The following is a 20933-nucleotide window of genomic DNA, read 5'->3' as shown; positions in this document are numbered from 1 at the left end:
AAAAAATTCCTGAGAGTTGATGCTTTGCGTAAATACCTGAACTTCATTGGGAAGCACTTGGACAATGCTCTCAGGGAGGCACAGGGTGGGACTGCTGGGGTGTCTGTGCAGGGCCAGGAGCTGGTCTGGATGATCCTTGGGAGGCCCTTCCAGCTCAGGACGTTCTGTGATTCTGACTCTCTGTCTTTGCTGCAGCTTTATGGCCTGAACCTGTCCTGACTTCTGTCCCCACACGGAGCCTTTGCTGAGACATGCTGCCTTGGTCTGAGCACCAAAGGTCCCAGGGCCATGGGCTGCTGTGGGGACGAGGTGACACTGTGGGGATGAGGTGATGCTGTGGGGACGAGGTGACACTGTGGGGATGAGGTGACACTGTGGGGACGAGGTGATACTGTGGGCACATCTCTCATGGATGGTAGGGAGCAGTTTGGGTTGTATTAGGGTGAAACAGGTTCCATTTAGAAACAGGGAGTATTTCTGAGGGACAAGCAGGAAGGTGGGTAGTGCCAGGGCAAGGAAAGCTGCTCAGCAGGGTTTGGTCAAACCCACCCTTTTTATTTCCATTAGTGAAGGTTTTAACCCCGTCCTCACTAAACCGTTTCTCCCCAGCAGTGACCACTTTCTGTGGCATCCCCCCAAGCACTGGAGTGCTGTGATTTGTCCCTGCCCGAGGTGTGCGGGTGTCCCAGGGCACTCAGACCCCCCTCACCCCGCATCCGTGCGGTGCAGAAGGGTTTGAAGTCCCTGAACCAGCCCAAAGCTGCGGCTCTGCTCGCTGCAGTCACCGCGGCTGCGGGCGGTAATTTAGTGCGAGCTGCTGTGCGTGCTGGGAAGCGTTTTGTTCCCAAAATGAGAGACAGAAAGCATTATTTGCCTCTCCTGCCACCCACGGCACTCAGAGACACTTTTCTGCCGCCGGAGCCTGGCCCAGGGACAGCTCCTGGTTGCCCGAGCTGCGCTGGGCTTGTGGAGCCGAGGGAGACAAACGGAGCCCGGCCCTGGGAGCAGGAAACCACCCAAGTTAATGAAAGGCGAGAATTAGCACCTCCATCGGGCGAGCCTGAGCCCCATGAATCGTGACAAATGGATGTGCTGGAGGTGTCAGGACGAGCTGAGAGCTCAGCATCTTCCGGGACGTGCAGGGGGCTCGTAAAAACCAGGGAGAGCAACTTTTTAACGCAGGCACGTAGTGATAGGGCACGGGGGAACAGTTTTAAGCAAAAAGAGGAGAGATTTAGATTAGCTGTTAGGAAGAAATTCTTTATTCAGAGGGTGGTGAAGCCCTGGCAGGCTGTCCAGAGAAGCTGGAAGTGTCCAAGGCCAGGTTGGATGGGGCTTGAAGGAACCTGGGGTAGTGGCAGGTGTCCCTGCCCATGGGAGGGGGTGGGACTGGATGGGCTTTAATGTCCCTCCAACCCAAACCCTTCTGGGATTCAGGGATTCTGTTATTTTCCCCTGCAGGAGGCAGGAATGGGGTTGGGGCCAAGGCCAAGCCAGGTGTCATGGTCCCTACTCCACAGGTGGCAGGTGAGGGCCATCGGATGAGCTGCAGCGGGAGAGGGAGATGGGGAGGGTCTCTGCTTTCATCAGGATTTTGGTGTCTCTTGAAACAGCCTCTTTTTTTCAGGGAATAAATTACATATTTTATTCATTTTCTGCACAGAAAGGAGCGGTTCTGGAGCCCTGATGGGGATGTTTCTAAGCAACGTTGTTTTCCCACCACCAGTGTCAGGAGCAGTGACTTTTTTACTTTTTTTTTTTTTCATATTTTTGTAGCAATAAGACAAACTCTCTGCAGTTTATAACAGGAAACCCGTGCCATGATCTCCCCGGTTTGGCTGTGTCCCCCACCTCCGAGGGGGTGTGGGGGGGGTCCCCTGGGGGTCACCTACCCCGGGCTGCTGCACTGGGACCGTCCCCTCGGGTCTGTATTTTGGTAGAGTTTGGCTGCCGTGGGCACAACCAGGGACACAGGGCAATGAAACCAGGCTTGGAACAAGCCAAAAGCAGCTTTATCTGAATTCTGTGGAGCTCTCCCAAGCCTGGTGATTCTTCTGTGGGTGTGGACTCGAAAATGTTTTAGTCATTGTATGTGTTATTGCAGAGATTTTATTTAAAACTTCTGTTTTTCCATGGGGAAAAAAAAAAAGCCTCTCTCTCCTTGTCTGTCTCATTTCTGATAGACAGAGAGATGGATGGGTGAATAAAGAATGGATGGGGAGATGGATGGATGGATAGATGGATTAATAGATAGATAGGCAGATAGAAGGGTGGGTGGATGGATGGATTGACAGATGGATGGATGGATAAATAAATAGAAAGATAGATGGCTGGATAGATGTATAGATAAACAGGCAGATAGATGGATACACAGGCAAATAGGATGGTTGTCCTGCTCCCTTCCAGCTGGGAATACTGGAAGGGAAGGTTTGGGCTGATTTAGGGGGGTGTTAATTGATGTGGCCAAACCCAAACTCTCCCTGGGCCAGAGAAGGGCAGAAGGGAAGCAAATCCCCACCTGGATAAACGGGATGGATTGTGCTGTAATTGCTTTGTCCCTGAAGGACAGAGGAGCCAGTCGTAGGTTAACGAGGTAATTAAGCAGCACAGGTGTCTCAGGCCATAAATCTTTGCCAGGGAAGGGGTGGGTGTTGGTGGTGTTCATGTGGGGGGGGGGTTTGTGCTGCTCTCCCAGCACCCTGTGATCCAGAGGTGTGTGGTAATTTAATGGGGATGGTTTTCCTGCAGGGGGGACCTGCCCTTCCCCCCTGCTGGCTGAAGGCAGAGGGGTTTGCCCTGTGCCTGGGCTGGCTGCTGGGGCTGCTCCCGGGTGCCTCAGCCCAGTGTTACAGAGCACTCACTGTCACTGATGGGCTCTCACCCATACCCCTGCTGCAGGATTAATTACAACTGGACAATTACTATTGCTTTCTGCTCCGTGCCACAGCAGACAGCCCCATTCTTGCCATGTAGCACTCTTTGTGGGGATGTTTTACCCCACTTTTTCCCCTTTGCTTTATTTGAGCAGCCTCTTGGCTCAGACCCCGGGCCCAGCAGTGCTGGTGTCCCACTGCAGGGCTCTGCTGGGCACGTGGACTCAGCAGTGGGTGGTCACAGAAACGTTGCCACATTGGGCTTTTTCTCCTAAATCCTCTCTTTGTCTGCCAGAACTGAGCCTCATCCTCCCCATGGCTCGCTGCTCTCCAGTCCTCCTCTCCTTTCTCCTGGCTCCCCAGGATCCCTGTGCCTGCTTCCCTGGGAGTTCTCTGCTCTGGGCTCATCCCACATCTGTATGTACATATATAAATTACACATTCCTTTAGCTCTCCTTCAGTTCTGCTTGCACAGTCAGCCCTCACCCTTCCCAGGGAATAATTCAACTCCAAATTCCCATAAAACCCATGCAGGAGGCATGGGGTGAGGGAAGAGGCAAAACGAGGACTGGGAATTTTCCATGTCTTCCACGAGCCTTGCTGCTGCCCTGTGTTGAAGGAAGTTTAGGCTGGGACTAAGCTGGGCACTGCTGGTTTAAGGCAGGATTCTGAACAGCATCCACTTCCCAGGAGCAAGAGAGGGTGAAACCCAATCCCAGGGGATTTTTCCTTGTAATGTGGCCCCGTGGGAAGATAAAAGACTGTGTGTAATGTTAACTTTAGTTAAAAGAGTCTTGAAAACCTGTGATATTTCCCCCTTTCTTTTTGCTGTCAGGTTTTATCCCAGATGTACTGCTGCAGGATGTGTTAGTCCTCCCTTTCCCTTTGTGTCACTTTTTGACATCCTGGTGTTGAACCATGGGGTTCTTGAAGCCAAAAATTGTCACCTTGACCTTTTGTGTGCATGTTGGGCCCTGGTGCTTTCTTTGGACACAGACGGGGCTCTCCTTACCCAGCACTCCCACCTGAATGCATCTCTGTCCTGTTTTCCTTGTTCTGCCCATCATCTGCTTGCAGTTAAGAGACTAACCAGCAAAATGATGGGTTTTCCCCCAGATTTGAGGAGCTGGAGGCTTTTGCAGCCCTGAGTGTGTCCTCAGGGCTGGATCTGCTGCCTCCCTGTCCTGCACCGAGTGGTGTCAGCCCCTGAGTCCATTACATTTAATAAAACAATTAACTCGGGCTTATTCAGCTCTGCAGCAGAACCCAAGTGTCTCTTCTGAGCAGCATTTCCTCCGTGTGTGAAGGACTCGGTGCTGTGGTGGGTTTGGGTTGTGGTTTTCCTCTGAGCAGCCAGAGTGGGCTGTGGGGAGCCAGGTGTGGTCCCCAACCGGGCTGAGCTGCTGATAAGGAGCTGTGTATCTGCTAGAAACGAGGAAAATGGGAATGAGTCACGGGGGCAGGGAGAATCAGAGCCTTTGAGCCCCAGGGATGTGATACCTGCTGCCCAGGCAGGGGCTTTTCCCCTTGGCTGCAGGCTGGGAAGGGCTGGCAGCAGCTGAGCAAAGTTTTCCAGGTCTCTGTGCTGCTGGAGCGGCCCCTGCAGCCGCGGAGCTGGTGCCCAGCTGGGACACTGCCCACCAGGCCAAAACCTGAGCTCATCCCAGGGAAAATCCCTGCAAGCACTGGGCACAGAGGCTCTGAGCCTGCGGGTGATGGAGGAGGATGAGGAAGGAGCGGGCACAGATGTGGCAGAAGCACGGCTGTGACTCTCGTTGCAGACCTGCTGTGTGGAGGGGGGGTGGCCAGCCCTGTGGCTGCACCATCCAGAGGGTCCTGTCCGGCAGGAGGGTGCCATCCATTCCCGCTGTCCGTGGGCTGTGCTGACACCTCCTTCCCAGCCTTTTCCCTGCCGCTGGCACGTGTGTCTGGCTGGATCTGGCGGCAGCTCCCGGGGATGCTGCCCCGGCACCCCGGAGAGCTCCTGCCCCACGCCCGCAGGATCCCTCGGGAATGACGTGCCGCGCTTGGAAAAGCCTAGTCAAGGGAAATGTCAGCGCTGCCCGACGCTGTTGTGGTGGCTCGGGGTATTTTTAACAGCGTGCCAGGGCCCCAGGCTGTGCTTGCCGTGATTCACAGCCTCGCTCCGCGCTCGCCAATCTGGCACAGCCGCTGGTGCTGCGGGGACGTGGTGCCGGCCCCGGCTCCCGCTGTGCAGGGAAAATGTCACCCTTGGATCCTGCCAGCGAGGCAGAGCCGAGCTAAACCCACCTGCAGAGCTGGGCTCTGGGAGGGGCTGAAGTCCCCTCGGCTTTCGCTGTCCCCTGTTCGGTGCCGGGCACCAGGACAGGAGAGCACGGACGCTGCACTCACCTGTCCCAAGGCTGCTCCCTGGGGAAGGAGACTGCAAAGATTTGCAGTTAAGCTGAAAATACATCTTAGAGCTACAGACAGCAGAAAGGCTGGGGTGTCTCTTCTCTCCACGAAGTAAACCAGTGCCCTGTGGCTCTGTGTGCTGAGGGGGCTGTGACTGTCCTGCCTTGGAGGTTTGTGTGAGCTGGGTCACCTCAGCGAGGTTTGTACAGCTCCACTGTGTGCACTGAGAGGGGCTGCCCCATTGTCTGCCCCAAAACCTCTCCTTCCTGCCCCTTTCCCCACCCCATCCCATCCCCTATGAGGCCTCTCCAGTGGCCAGGCTGTGCTGTAGCCCAGCTTTGGGCACACACCAGCATGATGCTGTTTGGCTTTGGACTCTGCCTTTGAAAGAACCCAGAGCTGAGGTGTTGAACACCTTCAGGCCTTGCTTGTGGTGCAACTGTGGGGAAAAGGGCGAGGAAAAGGAAGCAGTTCCAGACTGGGAGGCAGGAGCTGTGCGAAGGGGACCAGGGTGGCTGTGGGGATGGGGCACAGCAGCGGATAAACTCTGGGTGCTCTCTGGGTGCTGTGGGTTGGGCAGTGATTTGTGGAAGCAGAATCATTGCTCCACATCTGCAGAGCATAGGGGACTCCCAGCAGGAGAAGCATGATTGCTGTGCTGATGAAAAACCAGGAAAGGAGGCATCAGAGCTGACTTTTAATCAGCTGCTTTGGCCGGGCAAAGCGATCCTCAGAGACCGGAGGCTCCTGCTTGGTCCTCTCTGATGGCTGCTCCACCCCTTGGCTGCACTGGCTTCCAACTGGAATTTTCCTTCTGGAAGAGTGATTCAATAGCAGCAGGATAACCCCGGGAGCAGTGGCAGTGCCGGGTGTTTGGGAGGCAGAGCTGGGACTCAGGGATGGAATGACACCCTTGGGACCTGAACAGCAGCAAAGGGCTCTGCTGGCCTGGTTCTGGGTGTCAGGGACACCACTGGGGGATGCTCGGGGCTGGCTGGGGATGGGGACCCATCTCCCACCCTGGTGTTGGCAAGTGCTGAGCAGAGACCGGTGACCAGGGCAGCAGCCATGTGCACAGGCTGATAATTGCTGTCCAAAAATCAGTCATGGAATGGTTTGGGTTGGAAGGGAAACTCAACACCATCCAATTCCATCCCCTGCCATGGGCAGGGACACCTCCCACTGTCCCAGGCTGCTCCAAGCCCCAATGTCCAGCCTGGCCTTGGGCACTGCCAGGGATCCAGGGGCAGCCACAGCTGCTCTGGGCACCCTGTGCCAGGGCCTGCCCACCCTGAGGAATTCCTTCCCAATATCCCACCCACCCCTGCCCTCTGGCAGGGGGAAGCCATTCCCCCTTGTCCCAGGTCCCTCTCCCTTTAGCCCACAACCTTCTCTCATCCAGGTGAACACCCCGAGCTGCCAGGCACAGGCACTCCAGCAGTTTTTCCAGGAGGATGCTCAGCCGTGCATGGCCAGAGCAGGTGCTCCCAACGAACTGGGATGTGCTCCCAACGAACTGGGATGTGCTCCCAATGAACTGGGATTTGCTCCCGTCACTGTTCCCAGCACCTTCTAAGCCTCACTCCCAGCACAGCCATGCTCAGGGATCTGTGGGGCTGCTGCCAGTTCAGCTGCAGGGATGGAGCTGGTTCATTGTCTCAGAGCCCGGAATTAGTGCAGTGGAAGCTCGAAGAGCTTTTACTGCCCCGTTACTTAGAGACAGCCCATTGATTTCACTTGGCAATTGTGCAGCTGCAGGCACGTGTCTGTGTGTCTGTCTGTGTGTGTCTGATACATCTCCGTGTGCATCCACCTGGGCGCTGCAAAATCGGTGCAAATGTGGATTATACCCAACTATTTCATTGGTGGGTTTTTGTATTTTTGTGGGGTTTTTGTTGGTTTGTTTCTTCTGTTCTGGGAAGCAGAGGAGAAGCAGGTCTTGAGTGACAAATTCCAGACAAATTCCTGCTCTGCTGGAGGAAGCAGTGCTGGGCTCAGGGAGCTCTTACACAGCCCGAGGTCCGTGCTGGGGCCCAGGCACCCCAGAGTGACCAGCTCACAGCTGGTGTGGTGGCTCCCCGTGCTGCTGTGGCCTCGGTGCTCTCCTGTTCCTGTGCGGCCGAGGACGGTTCCCAGAGATGGGAGCACACCTGGGGATGTCTCCAGGCTGGGCCGTGGCTCCAGGAATCCTCCTGCCCAGCGGCCTCCCAGCTCCCTGTGCAGGAGGGATCTTGCCCTGCAGGGATTTGGCATTTCCAGCATCGGCTCCCACCGTCAATGTTCCAAATATCCAGGTCAGGTGTGTGCTGAGCAAATGGCAGAGCTCTGGAAATCCAAACACAACATTTCTGCCCGGATTTGTTGGCTGAGCAGACTCTTCACAGAGCTGGGTATTGCTCCCTGGAGCAAATCCTGATGTGTTTTACCCCAAAAAACTTCTGGAGTGGGGAGGCACCAGCCCTGGTGTGGCTTTGTGGCACAGGGGAGCTGTGGGGAAGGACAGGACAGTCATTGAGGTCTGGGCTCAGACCCCAGTGCCGGGGTGGTGAATCCTACAAATGCGGGGAAGCACCACAGGGCTTCACTCACTGTGTGTCCATACATGTACATTTATATAGGTATTTATAGAAAAGGGTGTTTGGAGGGGATCTGTACTTGCATGCAGATAGTGGCAATATGTGTGTGTGATTAAAAAGGGGTGTACACAAAGGGTATGTGCATGAATATACCGATTTAAAGGGGGGGGGGGTGTGTGTTTATGTGTAAAGGATGTGCATATAGCTAAGGGGTGTGTATAAAGAATATATATGTGCAGATCTATCTATAAAGGGTGTATGTGTAGATATATATTTATATTTATGTGGAGAGAGGAGTTCATGGCTGAGCTGTGCCCACAGAGCCAGACTTTGAAAAGCAAAGAACAATGAGAAATAGGATTTAAAACCCCCTCTCCTATAAAATAATTGGAATCTGTGTGGGAATGAACAGCAGCACTTGACTCCAAGGAGCATTACGGGGTGGGTGGGCTGTGTCCAGAAGGAATTCGGAGATCCCAGTCCCAAGGATCTGGAATTGTGGAATTCCTGCCCACCGTGCTGCAACTCTGGGGCTTTGCCTTTGAACCTCCCAAGGGTTCCAGTGGTGCTGGGGATGATGGGCATCGTTTGTGCAGTTCTGGGCATGGATGGGTTTGGTGGGCAGGGTCCAGCTGTGCTTGCTCTCAAAAGACTGGGAAGAAATAAAAAGGGAGGAAAAATAGAAAAGGAATAAAGAAGAAAAAATAGAACAGAAAAAAAAAAAACGAGGTCAGTGCCTGCCCCAGCTGTGCTGTGAGCCTGGGGGCTCGTGGCACTGGAGATGCAGCTGCAGCTTTTCAAACAGACCTGCAGGTCAAGTTCCTGTGCCTCCCAACATCTTAAATTCCCATTAGCAGCACTAAATTTTGGGTGCAGCAGTGCATTAAGGGGTCCTGGAGGGGTGGGAGGATGGGCACTCCTGCCCCAAGGTCTGGCTGGTGTTGGGCTGGTTCTCCTGCCCCTCCCAGGGATGCTCCAGTGGGAAATTGTGCCAGAGGAATGAACACCTGAAACGGCCAGGGAATCCAGTGTGGAAAAATGGGACGAGCTGAAAGCACAGGGCACAACCTGGGGTGTTTTGTCCAACCCCTTCCCTGACCCTGCCCCGGGGCCAGCAGGGCTTTTTCTTCTGTTTTATTTTATTTGGCTTCAAATAACTCACCAGGAGCTGCAAAGAGCTCAGGGACTGTTTGAGGTGCTCTGCAGCAGAAGGCAGACGGGTGGTCAGTAATTTATACCCTGATCCTGCCCCGTGGCAGGGGGTGGAACGGGATGAGCTGCGAGGTCCTTCCCACCCAAACCACTCTGGGATTCTGTGGAAGTGTGGGGAATGTTTTTGCTTGATTTGTGGGACCCCAGATGGTGTTGGATGTGAGGTACAGCTGAGTGTATCTGGGTTTATTCCCAGCCCTGAGCACTCAGGGAGGAGGATGGCAGCACATCCCCCCTTGCCCAGCGTGGGTGCTCAGATCCCACTGTGGGGGATCTGCCCCTTTGGGAGGAAAACACAGGATCTGGACAAAAGCAGTGGCTCGTCTTCTCCAGCTGCTGGCTTCCCATGGGGTTGATCTCTGTGTCCCTTGAGGACTGAACTGTGTTTTCTAATTATTTTCTTTTCCTTCCAGAAACCTCGGAAAGTCCGGGCTGAGAGTGTCGTGCCTCGGGTTGGGTGAGTACCTCTGGCCTCTTCCGCAGCCCAGCACTCCCGGGGAGCTGTGTGAGGGTTTGGGGTGTGACACCCTCTGCTGTGCCCGCTCCCTGTGAGGGGCAGCCTGCAGGGATCCCGTGTGGGTGTCCCCAGGAGCCCCGAGTGCCAGCCGGGGCTCAGAGATGTGCCCGGGCTGGGGCAGAGCTCCGCTTTGCTTCATCCGCCCTGTGCCTCGTTATCCCCGCTCCACGCCGACTCCAGCACCACGGAATGCCTTAGGAATGCCTTACCAATATTTCATCCCCTCCGTGTTTTCTCTCTCAGGAGGGGCAGCTGCGGGCACTGCTCAGCTCATGTGAGCTCCATGGAGAGCTCCTGCTGGCTTTGCTCAGGCCAGAAACGCCCTGATGGGGCTCTGTGCCTGAAATACAGAGATCTGTGTTTTGTCCCCGGTGCTGTGGGGAGGAGGAGGCTGTTTGCTCACTGTGAGCTCCTTCCCACAGTGCCAGGCTGAGCATCAGGAGCGTGAAGCCCCCAGGATGTGCAGGAACCCCCCCAGGGATGGATGCTCTGGGCTGCCAGAGCCTCTCCAGCCCCGTTCCTTGTTCCTGGGAGGTCAGAGGTGCTGCCACAGGGAGGTGGAGGCTCCACTTTAGGTTGCTTGAAGAACCACTGAAAGGCATCAGCAAACCCAGGTTTAATACAAATTTATAAAATCATAGAGTTTGATGGCAGAGTTTATTTCATTGCTACACAGACAGAGCACTTGAGGGAAAATCAGGTTAAAATCAGTGTGCAGTGATTTAAGGGGATGCTGGCACACAGAAGGGTGGGGATGCAGAGGGGGAAGGAGACCCTCCTGTTGAGTCCTGGGGTTCAGAGCAGCCCCGGTGCCAAACTCAGCCTCAGACGGGATCAGTGCTTTAGGTCTGAAGGATTTAGCAATGCCTGATCAACACAACAATAGCAGGGCTTAATCAGTTGACTAATTTAACATTTATAAAGTGACTCAATAGGATTTGCTATAAGCACAACAGTAGCTTAATTATGAATCTAAGCTAATTATGAATCTGAGATGGCAACATTCATGCTACACTTAGAGTATTTAAATCAATTCATGTACACACAGATCCAAGGAGCCTGTACCAAGCCATAAACCTGTGAAACACTTCAGGGAAACACTGCTGTCTGTAGACTCACAACCTATGGCATGCTTGGCTTTAGTCATCGGGAGATTTCCATCCTGGATGCAATTTGGCTTGGTAGTTACTGGAATTTTCCCTGAGAATCCCAATAATATTATTATTTAACAATTACATTATTATTAGGTCAGAGCAACCTGGTTTAGTGAGAAGTGTCCCTGTCCAAGCTGGGGCTGGAATGGGATGAGCTTTGAGGTCCTTCCAACCCAAACCATTCCATGCTTCTGTGGTTATTCTGCTCAGGCTGTTCAGACAGAAAAATAAGGTCTTGGTGCTGTTTGTTGGAAAACAGGAGCACAAGTTCTGAGAGCAGAGAGGGTTTGGGATAAGTTTGGGAGGGTTACCTGCCCAGGTGCCATTGGTGAGGGCTGAGCATTCCCAGGGTCCAAGGTGGGCGAGGAGGTGCCGCTGCCTTGGAGCAGGTGAGGACCTGGGCTCTGCCTGATCCTTTCAGCCCCATCCCTGCCAGGGCTGGCTGTTCACAGGGCAGGTGTCAGCCCATTTTTCCAACATGCTCTGGGATTTGATTTTAAACTGGAGGGAATTGTGAAAGTCACCCTGTACCACAAGTCAGAGAAACAAGGCCCCTTCTGCCAAGAGCTCTTCTGGTTAAAATAGCCCCAGCCTTGGAGAGGACTTGTCTTGTCTGTGCAGAGATTTTATTTATCAGCCTCACAGCTTCCCCAAGTGCTGCTCTGTTGTGGTGGAGGAGAGAAGCCGCGGGAAGGAAGTAGCAGCAGGAAAAGATAAAAACAATTTTGCAGAGCTTTTCTTTGATTTCAAGCGGGTGGAACTGCAGCAGCATCTAAATATACTGAGCCTTTGTGAGTGCAGCTGTGCAGGGAGCAGGGGGGCTGGGGAGGCTGCTGGGCACCTCCTCCTGCTCCAGCACAGCGAGCCCTGCAGCCCCTGCCCTGTGGGCAGGAATCAGGGAGAGGGGAGCTGGAACGCCTGAAACCCAGAAATTCCCTGGGATGTGCAGGTATTTCTCCTGCAGCACAGCACCTTTTGTTTTGGGTTGGAAGGGCCTTAAAGCCCGTCCTGCTCTCTTCCCTTCCACTGTCCCAGGCTGCTCCCAGCCCCAATGTCCAGCCTGGCCTTGGGCACTGCCAGGGATCCAGGGGCAGCCACAGCTGCTCTGGGCACCCTGTGCCAGGGCCTCCCCACCCTCCCAGGGAGTAACTTCTCCCCAATATCTGATCTGAATCTCCTCTCTTTCAGTTTAAAACCATCCCCCTTGTCCCACTGTTCCCTCTGCAGATCCATCAGGTGTCTGCTCCGAGTGCTGCTTTATCTGACTTTCCTAAGTGGCTTCTCTCTTGCAGTTCCCCAAAAGATAAATGTGTTTCCCGGTGTTCTCTGCAGCATGAAAATCTAATTTAGGGCTCACTAAAGTTTTTGAAGGCTCAGCAGTCTTCCTCAAAAGCCTGGCAAAATCTCAGCAAGGTGGGAGTGTGCTTCATCCTGCAGGATGAAAAGAGGGAGGAGAATGGGAAGTGGGGCAGAAATCAAAGGTGGGCAGGGCTGAGGCAGCGGGGACCCTTCAGTGACGTCCTGCTCCTCCCGGCTCACGTGTGAGTGAGCTCCTCTGCTGGGTCCTGCCTGTGCTGCCAGAGGTGCTGGCAGTGTTTTTCCCAGGCAGGGATATCTGGGATACCTCGGAGCAGTGGCTGAGCATCATTCCTGGGTTACTGGAGCTCCCATGGAGCTGGGACCCAGCTCCTGCAGTATCCCAGTGTCCTGCTCCTGCCTGGGCTGAGCTTTCAGCTCCTCCTTTGGGTGAGTTTCCTCCAGGTGAGCCTTTAACTGAGGATCTGCACAGCCTGGCCCTGGGGGTGGTGTGAGGCTCTCTCCTTGATGCTGGATCCAAAATGTGCTTGTGGTCCCAGGGAAAAACAAGGTCACGCTTTTACGTGTTTGGTTGAGGGCGGATCCCGCCTGTGGGTTCCCGTTGATTTTGGGAGAATGCTGAGGCTGTCTCCACCGAGGTGATGGGCCCTGACTGCAAGGAAATGAGCAGGACAAAGCCATGTACAAAAGCTCACAGCTGGCTATAGAAATTGGTGTTTTCTGAGCCCTGAGGAGTCGGGTGCTGTTCTTGCCCTTTGCTCTGGGGATGAGATTTGCGCAGCCCTGGCTCCCTCCGTGCTCAGCACCAGCCCCACGTGCCAGAGCTCCGTGTGGCACCGTCCCTGCCAGGAGCAGGATGGGCATCCCACGGGGCTGGCAGCAGCAGCAGAGGCTGTGGGGCTCAGCCAGGAGCCCTTTGCTCCTGCAGAGGTGACATTCCTGCTGGCAGTGGCACTGTCCAGGGGTGGGGTTTGCTTTGGCACTGAGCATCACACCCTGCTGGGCTCAGAGTGTGAGGGAAATGGAGCCAAACCTGGGCTTAAGGCAGGAATTCCCATTAAAGGTGAGAATATCCAGTTGGAAAACTGTTTTTCAAGGCAAAAGGGAGCAAGGTGACGGGCAAGGGGCAGGAGTGGGAGGTGTGTCTGCCCCTGAGTCCTGGGGCTGGGGATGCCTTTGTAAATCATGAGCTGGGATATGTGAGAGAGAGAGACAGGGACTTGGAATGGGGAAAAGGAGCAATTTGAAAAACACATCTCTCTCCAGTATATTTTTCTTCCCCAGTGCGTGTGTTGGCTGAGGCTGTGAATCATCCTTGGCTGTTGTTTGAAATGCCAAATGTGCCTTGTGCTTCCTTTGCCTTTTTTTTTGATTTCCAAGGGGAGTGGAGCAGCCTGTGCCATGCTGGGCCTCTGCCTTGGCTGTGGGTGCCTTCCCTGCCCCTGACTCCTGAACCAGAGCCCCTCCCTTCCCCAGCCACACCCGATGCTTTAGAGCTCACCTTGCTGAACCAAAACTCACATCCCTGCCTGGTTTTTGTGATGATCATGGAAAAAAAACCCCAAGGATTCCCCACCCATGTGCTCCTGCTGATGCTCCTGTCCCCAGCCGGGGTCTGGGAGCACAGAATGGACACAGGGGGACCTCAGGCAGGGCCATCCAGTAGCACAGATATTTATTCCTTGCATTTAAAGGGCTTTAAGGTGCTTGTTATTCTCACTCGAGCCATTGTGAGCTCTCGGGCCGCTCTCCCTGTGCCCAAAGCCCTGAGCACGTGGTCACTCAGTGCGACGTGGGTTGTGCCAGAAGGTCAGTTCCTGAGAGGATGTGAGCTCTGTGGGGAGGGTAAACAATTCCCTTCCTTCTCACCTGTGCACCTGTGTGCTGCTCATGCAAAAGAAAAAAAAATCCCCTTGAGATAAACAGTCTCAACCCATTTTTTGGTAGAAACACGTTTTAATGTACTCCTGGAAAAATAACACCTCCGAAGCTTTAACATGGCAATCAGGCTTCGTCTGGTTACTTTTTTATCTGCATGAAGAAGCTTAAAGATAAAATGAAAACAGGCTTCAGTTTTATCTTTGTTGTGCAGGACCAGAACACTCAAACTCCAATAATAAGAGAAAATACCTCCCCTGAGGTCTGCAGCCAGCAAGGTGTAGCAGGGGTGGCTCCTGCCCCATTATTATTGTCCTTATAGAGCTGAAGAAGATGTAAAATTAGCTGGAAAATGTGTGCTCTTTGCTCATTTATTTAATTTCCATTTCATCTCTGATCTGTGGCAAACTTGGCTTTCCCAGCTCGGGTTGTTCTGCAGGAAATCAGGAGTTGCAGTTTGAACTCACACTTCGTGCATCTTTAAATAGCTTTATTTGCACTCAGAGAAACCTGATGTATTAAAAAATTCAGACTGACCTTTTTTTGAGGGAAAGAGAGCAAGATTCCCCTGCCAGAGATGATGACTGTGGCTGTGCTCTGAGCAGGGCTGATCAAAGCTGCCCGAGCGTGAGCAGCAGGCACTGCCCGGCCTCTGCCTCTGCTGGGGGTTCATGTCCCGGCACCGAGGGACCCTCTCCCTCTTTGATCGGGGCCTGGGAGCATCTTCTGCATCTTTTCAAGTGCAAACAGGCAGAGAACATGGGATTTGTGCCCCTTTGCAGCATCGGAGCTCGGCCCCTCAGCGGCACTGCGGCGTCTGTCCTGTTCACATCCCGATTCACGGGCTGGGCTGGGCTGGGCTGGGCTGGGCTGGAGGGACTCCCCCAGTGCCACCCCTGCCATGGCAGGGACTCCTTCCACTGCCCCCGGCTGCTCCAAGCCCCAGTGTCCAACCTGGCCTTGGGCACTGCCAGGGATGGGGAAATCTCACTGGATTTTCCAGCTTGGAGCTTGAGCCCCTTTGCCCTCCTTAAAGCGTCCCTCCATAAGAGAGAATTTTCAGTTCTAGGGAGTTTTGAGAGAGCCACGTGAGCTCTGACCCATCCACTCAGTGAATGCCATCTGAATTTCTGTGGGGCTCTAGAGGAGAAGCTGTGCTGGGGATCAGAGGCATGTTGTGCCAGGCTGGTACAAGGCACAGGGGTGTCACAGGCTCGCTGTGCCGAGGTCAGAGCAGCAGGGATGTCTGAGCAGCGTCCTACATGTGACCTGCTGCTCCCCCAGCTCCCTGCTGCCTTAGGAAATACCTATTCCTAAAATAAATATATACACATAAAATATCTATGTAGGAAACAATGTTCCTATAGGAATTCCTGGGGGTTGGACCAGCTGACCTTTAAAGGTCCCTTCCAACCCAAACTGTTTTATGATCCAGTTAAATCCACACACTGCTTCCACCACAGAATATTGAAATTTTAAATTTTTTTTTACCAATGATCATAAAGAGATAGTGCCCCAAGTTTTCCTAATAATAGACTAGAGTCAGCAACTGAGCCTAAACTGCAGCTGCTTTAGGAGCCAGCCTAGGGAAAGCACTGCCCCTTGGGGCTGGACACTGGCTCCACGGAAAGGTTCCTGGGGAAAAGTCACTTTGGGATGGAAATCTTTCCTGTCACAAGAAATATTTCTCCTTTTAATTTATTTATTTATTTATTTATGTTCTGATTTTGACTTGCAGGATGCTAAATGCTGAAGTACATATTTAAGGAGACTTGCATTCTCCAACTGATGTGTTGTGGCAGCATTACGAATTTTTTCCAATTTGTCAAAGGGAAGCTTTGGAAAATTATTTCTGGTTTGGAAAGAGCTCCGGATTTCAGGGCCTGGCAGTGTCCCAGGCCAGGCTGGATGGGGCTTGGGGCAGCCTGGGACAGTGGGAGGTGTCCCTGCCCATGGCACGGGCGGCACTGGGTGGGCTTTGAGGTCCTTTCCAACACAAACCATTTCATGGCTGGAATCCAGCTCTGTATTTTGGCAGCACAGCATCCCCTGGGGGTGCCCTGAGCAGCTCCCTGTGCCAATCCCACGCTGGGAGAAGGTGCCAGCCAGTCCTGCCTGGCTGCAGGAGCTCTCTCTTGGGGCTGCACCACCCCCTGAGCCAGTTCACCCCATTTTAAACCCATTGAATCCCCAAGAGAATTTTGGTGAAGTCTCACTTTTGATGTCAAACCCCTCCTGTAGTAACAGATTATTTTGTTTTTTCCAGGGACCTGGGTCACTTTTGGAGGTCAGATCTCAGATGAGGTGAGTGCTGCTCTGTGTTAAGTCCACAGCATGGAACAAACCCCGCTCTGGGATATTTTTAAATGAAATTGTGGCTCCTGGAACTTTCCTGCATGGAGAGACAGCAGCGAGTCACTGCACAAAGCTCTGCCCCAGCCCCCTAATGAACCTGACGTTTCCAGGGATCGGCTCTCATCAGCCCCATCCACCCCTCAGGGCCATCTCCTCTCCCGTGCTGTGCCCTCCTTCCCACGGGCAGCGGCTCCGCTCCTGGAGTGGAAATTGGGAACTATTTTGGTGTGTGGATGTAATGGGCAACAGTCATCAATACAGGCAGGGGCTGGGCTTGCAAACGTGATTTATTTTTGACATAATAAGCTGAAGCAAATGAAAATGAGCTCGTGTTTGCTCCGTGCTTTCCCCTGGAGCAGATGGCTCCTGATCCAGGGAATCATCCTGGGAGCGCTGGGCTGCACGCGGGCTCCCCTCCACCCCAGGTATGCCACAGATGTGAGAGCCCAAGGGAGAGCAGCTGCCTTCCCCCAGGACGTGGAGTAACCCCCAAAATAACTCTGGCATGAGGAAAGGAGCCCAGGAGCCTGAATTCAAAGGGTTTTTCCTTTAAATTCACTTGATCCTCCACGGTATCCCTGCTTCTCCCGGTGGATCCCCAGCTCCAATGCTGTCTCGTGGCACTGTGGGGTGTTCTGATGGTCAGCCGAGGCTTGTTTTGAGGATCAGTTTGCTCCCTGGCTCTCCTGCCCTCCCTGCTCAGAATGCTTCCATGCAGAGCGGTCAGGCGTGGAGAAGCAGGGCAGGAACACAGCCCTGTCCTGGAGGGCTGCCCTCCCTCGGGGTGCTGAGCCACAGCTTTCAGCCCCTCGGGGTGCAGCACCCCCCAGGAGCAGCAGGAACCCAGGGATTCCTCCGGGGCTCCCACAAAATGACCTCCAGGCACTCCCATACCCCACGGCATCTCTGGAGAGCTGCAGGACAACCTGGCAGGCAGCCAGAAGAACATTAAACTCCCCCCATTCTGTGTTAAACTCGAGATTTACAGAGTATCTCCTGTAACCCTATTAAATTCTTGGCTGCCTTCCTGATAGAAAGCTCCTGTGAGAGGAGATTAATTCTTGCCAGGCTGGGTCCAAGGCAGGTTGATGTAAATCCGTGTTTTGGTGTCTCTCTGCCCCTGTCAGAGGCGTCCCCTGGTCAGGGGCTGTCACAGCCCTCCCGGCTGTGCTGAAGCCTGCTGTGGGCTTTTCCTGGTGTGGGATTTTCGCTGCTGGCTCGGGCTGTGGTTGGTCACCCCTCACCTGTCCATCCCTGCCTCCCCAGGTGGCCGAGCAGCTGATGACCATCGCCTACGAGAGCGGCGTGAACCTGTTCGACACGGCCGAGGTGTACGCAGCCGGCAAGTGAGTGACCACTGCCCTCAGGGCAGGGCTGTGCTTGGGAAGGGCTGGGAGAGCTGGTTCCACCCTCCCCGCCAGGGACCTGGGCTTCCCTGGGGTCTCTGCTCCCCCCTCCTGATGGAGTGGGCTCTTGGAAAGCCACTTATCCCTGGGTGGGACAGGAAAACCTTTGTATTTGGAGCACTCATAAAATAAATTAATCCAAAGCCTCTTGTACCCAGCAAAGGCTGGAGTGCAACACTCGTGCCACTTGCTGTTGGCACAGGGAGAAAAGTACCCTGAATAAATGAAAATTCAGCGCAGATCTTAATGGTGATGGATGGCCAGGGGCTGTGGCAGCTCCAGGCACGGATCCCAGCGGAGCTGCAGCTCTTAGAGCCGCTGTGGGATGGGGAGAGCACGGTCCTGATAAGCGTGGCTGGGGTGGTTCACAGGGCTCAGCCTGAAAGCTGGGCTGGGACACCGAGCCCCTCTGTGGGAGTGGAGCGGGCTCTGGGAAGGGGCACTGGGGGTCAAGAGGCTTTGGGCTGGAGGATGGGATCTGTCCCAGCTGGGGCTCGCTCTCACTGGGGAGGCCGGGCTGGGTGGTGGCCGAGGCGCTGAGCATCCTGTGCCTCCCTCACGCCGGGCTCTTCCTGCGCAGGGCCGAGGTCATCCTGGGGAACATCCTGAAGAAGAAGGGCTGGAGGTACTGTATGGCATTCCCTGCCCCCTGACGAGCGGCACCCCTTGGCTTAGGGCAGTCCCCCTGGATTTGAAGGATTTCCCGCGTTGGGTGCTGCTGGCCCAGGCAGCTCGTGGGTGCTGCTGTGGTCCCTCAGGAGCAGCCACACCTTCCCAGGGCCAAAGCAAACGGCTGCCCTGGATTTCTGGGTGTGCACAGTGACTCCGTGAGGCTGTGACCACCCCCTGGGGCCACCGTGTCTCAGTTGGATCCCTTGGGAGTGCGTCCATCCCCTTGGGAGTGCGTCCATCCCTTTGGGAGTGTGTCCATCCCCTTGGGAGTGTGTCCATCCCTTTGGGAGTGTGTCCATCCCCTTGGGAGTGTGTCCATCCCCCTTAGGAGTGTGTCCATCCCCTCTCCCTGCGGGAGGCAGCTGATGGGTGCTGGCACCTTATTCCTGCTAGGAATGTTGTGGATTAGGGATGCAAAGCTGTGACGGGCCTTCATCTCGGGCAGCCTGGGAGGAGATGATACCTCCTTGAAATGATGCACATTAGCATACCTTGTGGAGTTTTCAGAGATTTACATAATCTTTAAAGGCCTCCTGTGTGGGCTGTAGCCAGGTTCAGCTGAAGGGCGGTTCTAGCAGGGCTCTCTCCAAAGCCAGCATCCCTGTCTTAGGGGGGTGATTGATTATTCGGTAAGAAATATTCTGGATGAGGTGGAAGAAAAAAATTAAGAATTAAGTCAAATAAAAGCTGTGGAAATCGTGTTGTCTGTGTCTGGTGATGCAGCAAGGTAGCTGGAGGATGATAAATCTTTGATTTGATATCATGTAGGAGTTCACAGATTAATTCAGATGTATCGCAGTCAAGTTTAACAACTCTGGGAATGCTGCATGGTAATGAGAAGCACTGGGCATGGACAGCAGGAGGGAATAGAGCTGCAGCCCTTGGATAAAGGTCTGGATGTTGCTCACTCAGTAATTAAAAATGTTTGGGGGTTTTGGTCACTTCACTTGGATTACCTTTGGTTTCTATCCCAGTGTCCAATCCGAACTTCCCCGACTCCATTTCACTCCATTTCCTTGTGCCCAAACTATTTATGAACATATTTTGCCAAAACACCTGCAGGATATTTCACTTTCCATCTTCTGAAGGAGCTGAAGCTCAGATCCCCTCTGCTGCTTACACCACGTGGAGAGGGATAACTCCCTGTGCACAGTGGTGCCATTCCCTAATGCAGGTGGGAACTCCTGGGCTCTCAGTGACTGCCAACGTTCACAATTCCTCCCCAAATCAGCACTGGAGTCAGTGTCTCCTCAATTTCACAGCTGCTCTTTCCAGTTTGAGCATTCCCAGCAGAAATCCTGCTCCCAGGTTTTAGCAGTTGCTAAGTGGGCACCATCCTGCTTGGTTATTTATTATTATTATTATTATCATCATCATCATCATTATTTTTTAATAATAATATTACTTTTTCTGTTCTTTTTGCAGGAGGTCCAGTTTGGTGATAACCACAAAGCTGTACTGGGGTGGCAAGTAAGTGTGACAGTCACTTGTCCTGGTGTTTGCTGCTCCAGCCCTACAGCTGGGGCAGGTTAACAGCACCTGGGGATGCTTTGCTGCTGTCACTGTGTTTCTGTTTATTTTGCCAAGTGTTTTAAGGAGAGGAGAAGAATCCAGGGAGAGCTCAGAGCCCCCTCCAGGGTCTAAAGGGGCTCCGGGAGAGCTGGAGAGGGACTGGGGACAAGGGATGCAGGGACAGGACACAGGGAATGGCTTCCCACTGCCAGAGGGCAGGGCTGGATGGGAGATTGGGCAGGAATTATTCCCTGGGAGGGTGGGCAGGCCCTGGCACAGGGTGCCCAGAGCAGCTGGGGCTGCCCCTGGATCCCTGGCAGTGCCCAAGGCCAGGCTGGACATTGGGGCTGGGAGCAGCCTGGGATGGTGGGAGGTGTCCCTGCCCATGGCAGGGGATGGAATGGATGAGCTTTAAGGTTCTTCCCAACCCAGCCAGTCTGTGATTCTCTAATTTTGGGGATGTTTAAATCAGAACACAAATTAGTGCTCCCAAGCTGTTGGCACCTCTGGCATCTCCCAGCCGTGTTCCTGTTCTTCCCTTGCAGAGCTGAGACCGAGAGAGGCCTTTCCAGAAAACACATCATTGAAGGTACCTGGGCTCGGGGTCTGGCCGTGCCAGGGGCTCAGGCTGGCCATGGGGTGGGATGTGTCCAGCTGGATCCCAGAGCAGCGCTCTCCCGTGAGCTGGGGCTGTTTGATCCCGCTGTTGCCTGTGCCAGTCCCACGGGGGCCATTCCCAAACTCGGCTGTGAGGTGCCCAAAAGGACCAAAGGATCGTTCTGGCTCCCCTCAAAAAGTGTGAGCAGATGGCTTGCTCTAAAAGCCCCCCAACGTGCCATGCTGACCGTGGGGTTTGCTGGGGGAAGCTCTCTCTGCACATCCCCAGCCATGGCCAGGGGTGCCTGGGCTCCCTTTGGAGCCGGGAGGGACGAGGATGAGGATGTGGGCATGATGTCAGCCTGCAGAAATAGCCTCTGGAGGGGTGCCAGGCCCCAGCTGGCACGGCTGAGGTTTGCTCTGGTGCTGTTCCTGCTCAAGTGCTCGGTTTTGCTGCCCATTCCTCACCGGGCTCCGCGGATCCGCGT

At 54.2% G+C, this 20933-nt stretch overlaps 1 protein-coding gene across 1 annotated transcript in view; it reads left to right on the top strand.

Moving 5' to 3' along the window:
* The window catches only part of KCNAB1 (potassium voltage-gated channel subfamily A regulatory beta subunit 1), a 56099-nt gene that overhangs the window by 23748 nt on the left and 11418 nt on the right, over window positions 1-20933 (top strand). Inside the window, exons 2-7 of the mRNA XM_082287717.1 lie at window positions 9451-9494; window positions 16170-16207; window positions 17525-17604; window positions 18245-18289; window positions 19762-19806; window positions 20394-20437. Coding sequence (XP_082143843.1) covers window positions 9451-9494; window positions 16170-16207; window positions 17525-17604; window positions 18245-18289; window positions 19762-19806; window positions 20394-20437 — 296 coding nt within the window. The remainder of the gene's footprint in view (window positions 1-9450; window positions 9495-16169; window positions 16208-17524; window positions 17605-18244; window positions 18290-19761; window positions 19807-20393; window positions 20438-20933) is intronic.

This window comes from Coloeus monedula (assembly GCF_965178545.1).
Source record: "Coloeus monedula genome assembly, chromosome: 10".
In the NCBI taxonomy this organism is placed as follows: domain Eukaryota; kingdom Metazoa; phylum Chordata; class Aves; order Passeriformes; family Corvidae; genus Coloeus; species Coloeus monedula.
Note: the sequence above shows the minus strand (reverse complement) of the source record. Positions and strands in the feature narration are given on the sequence as shown.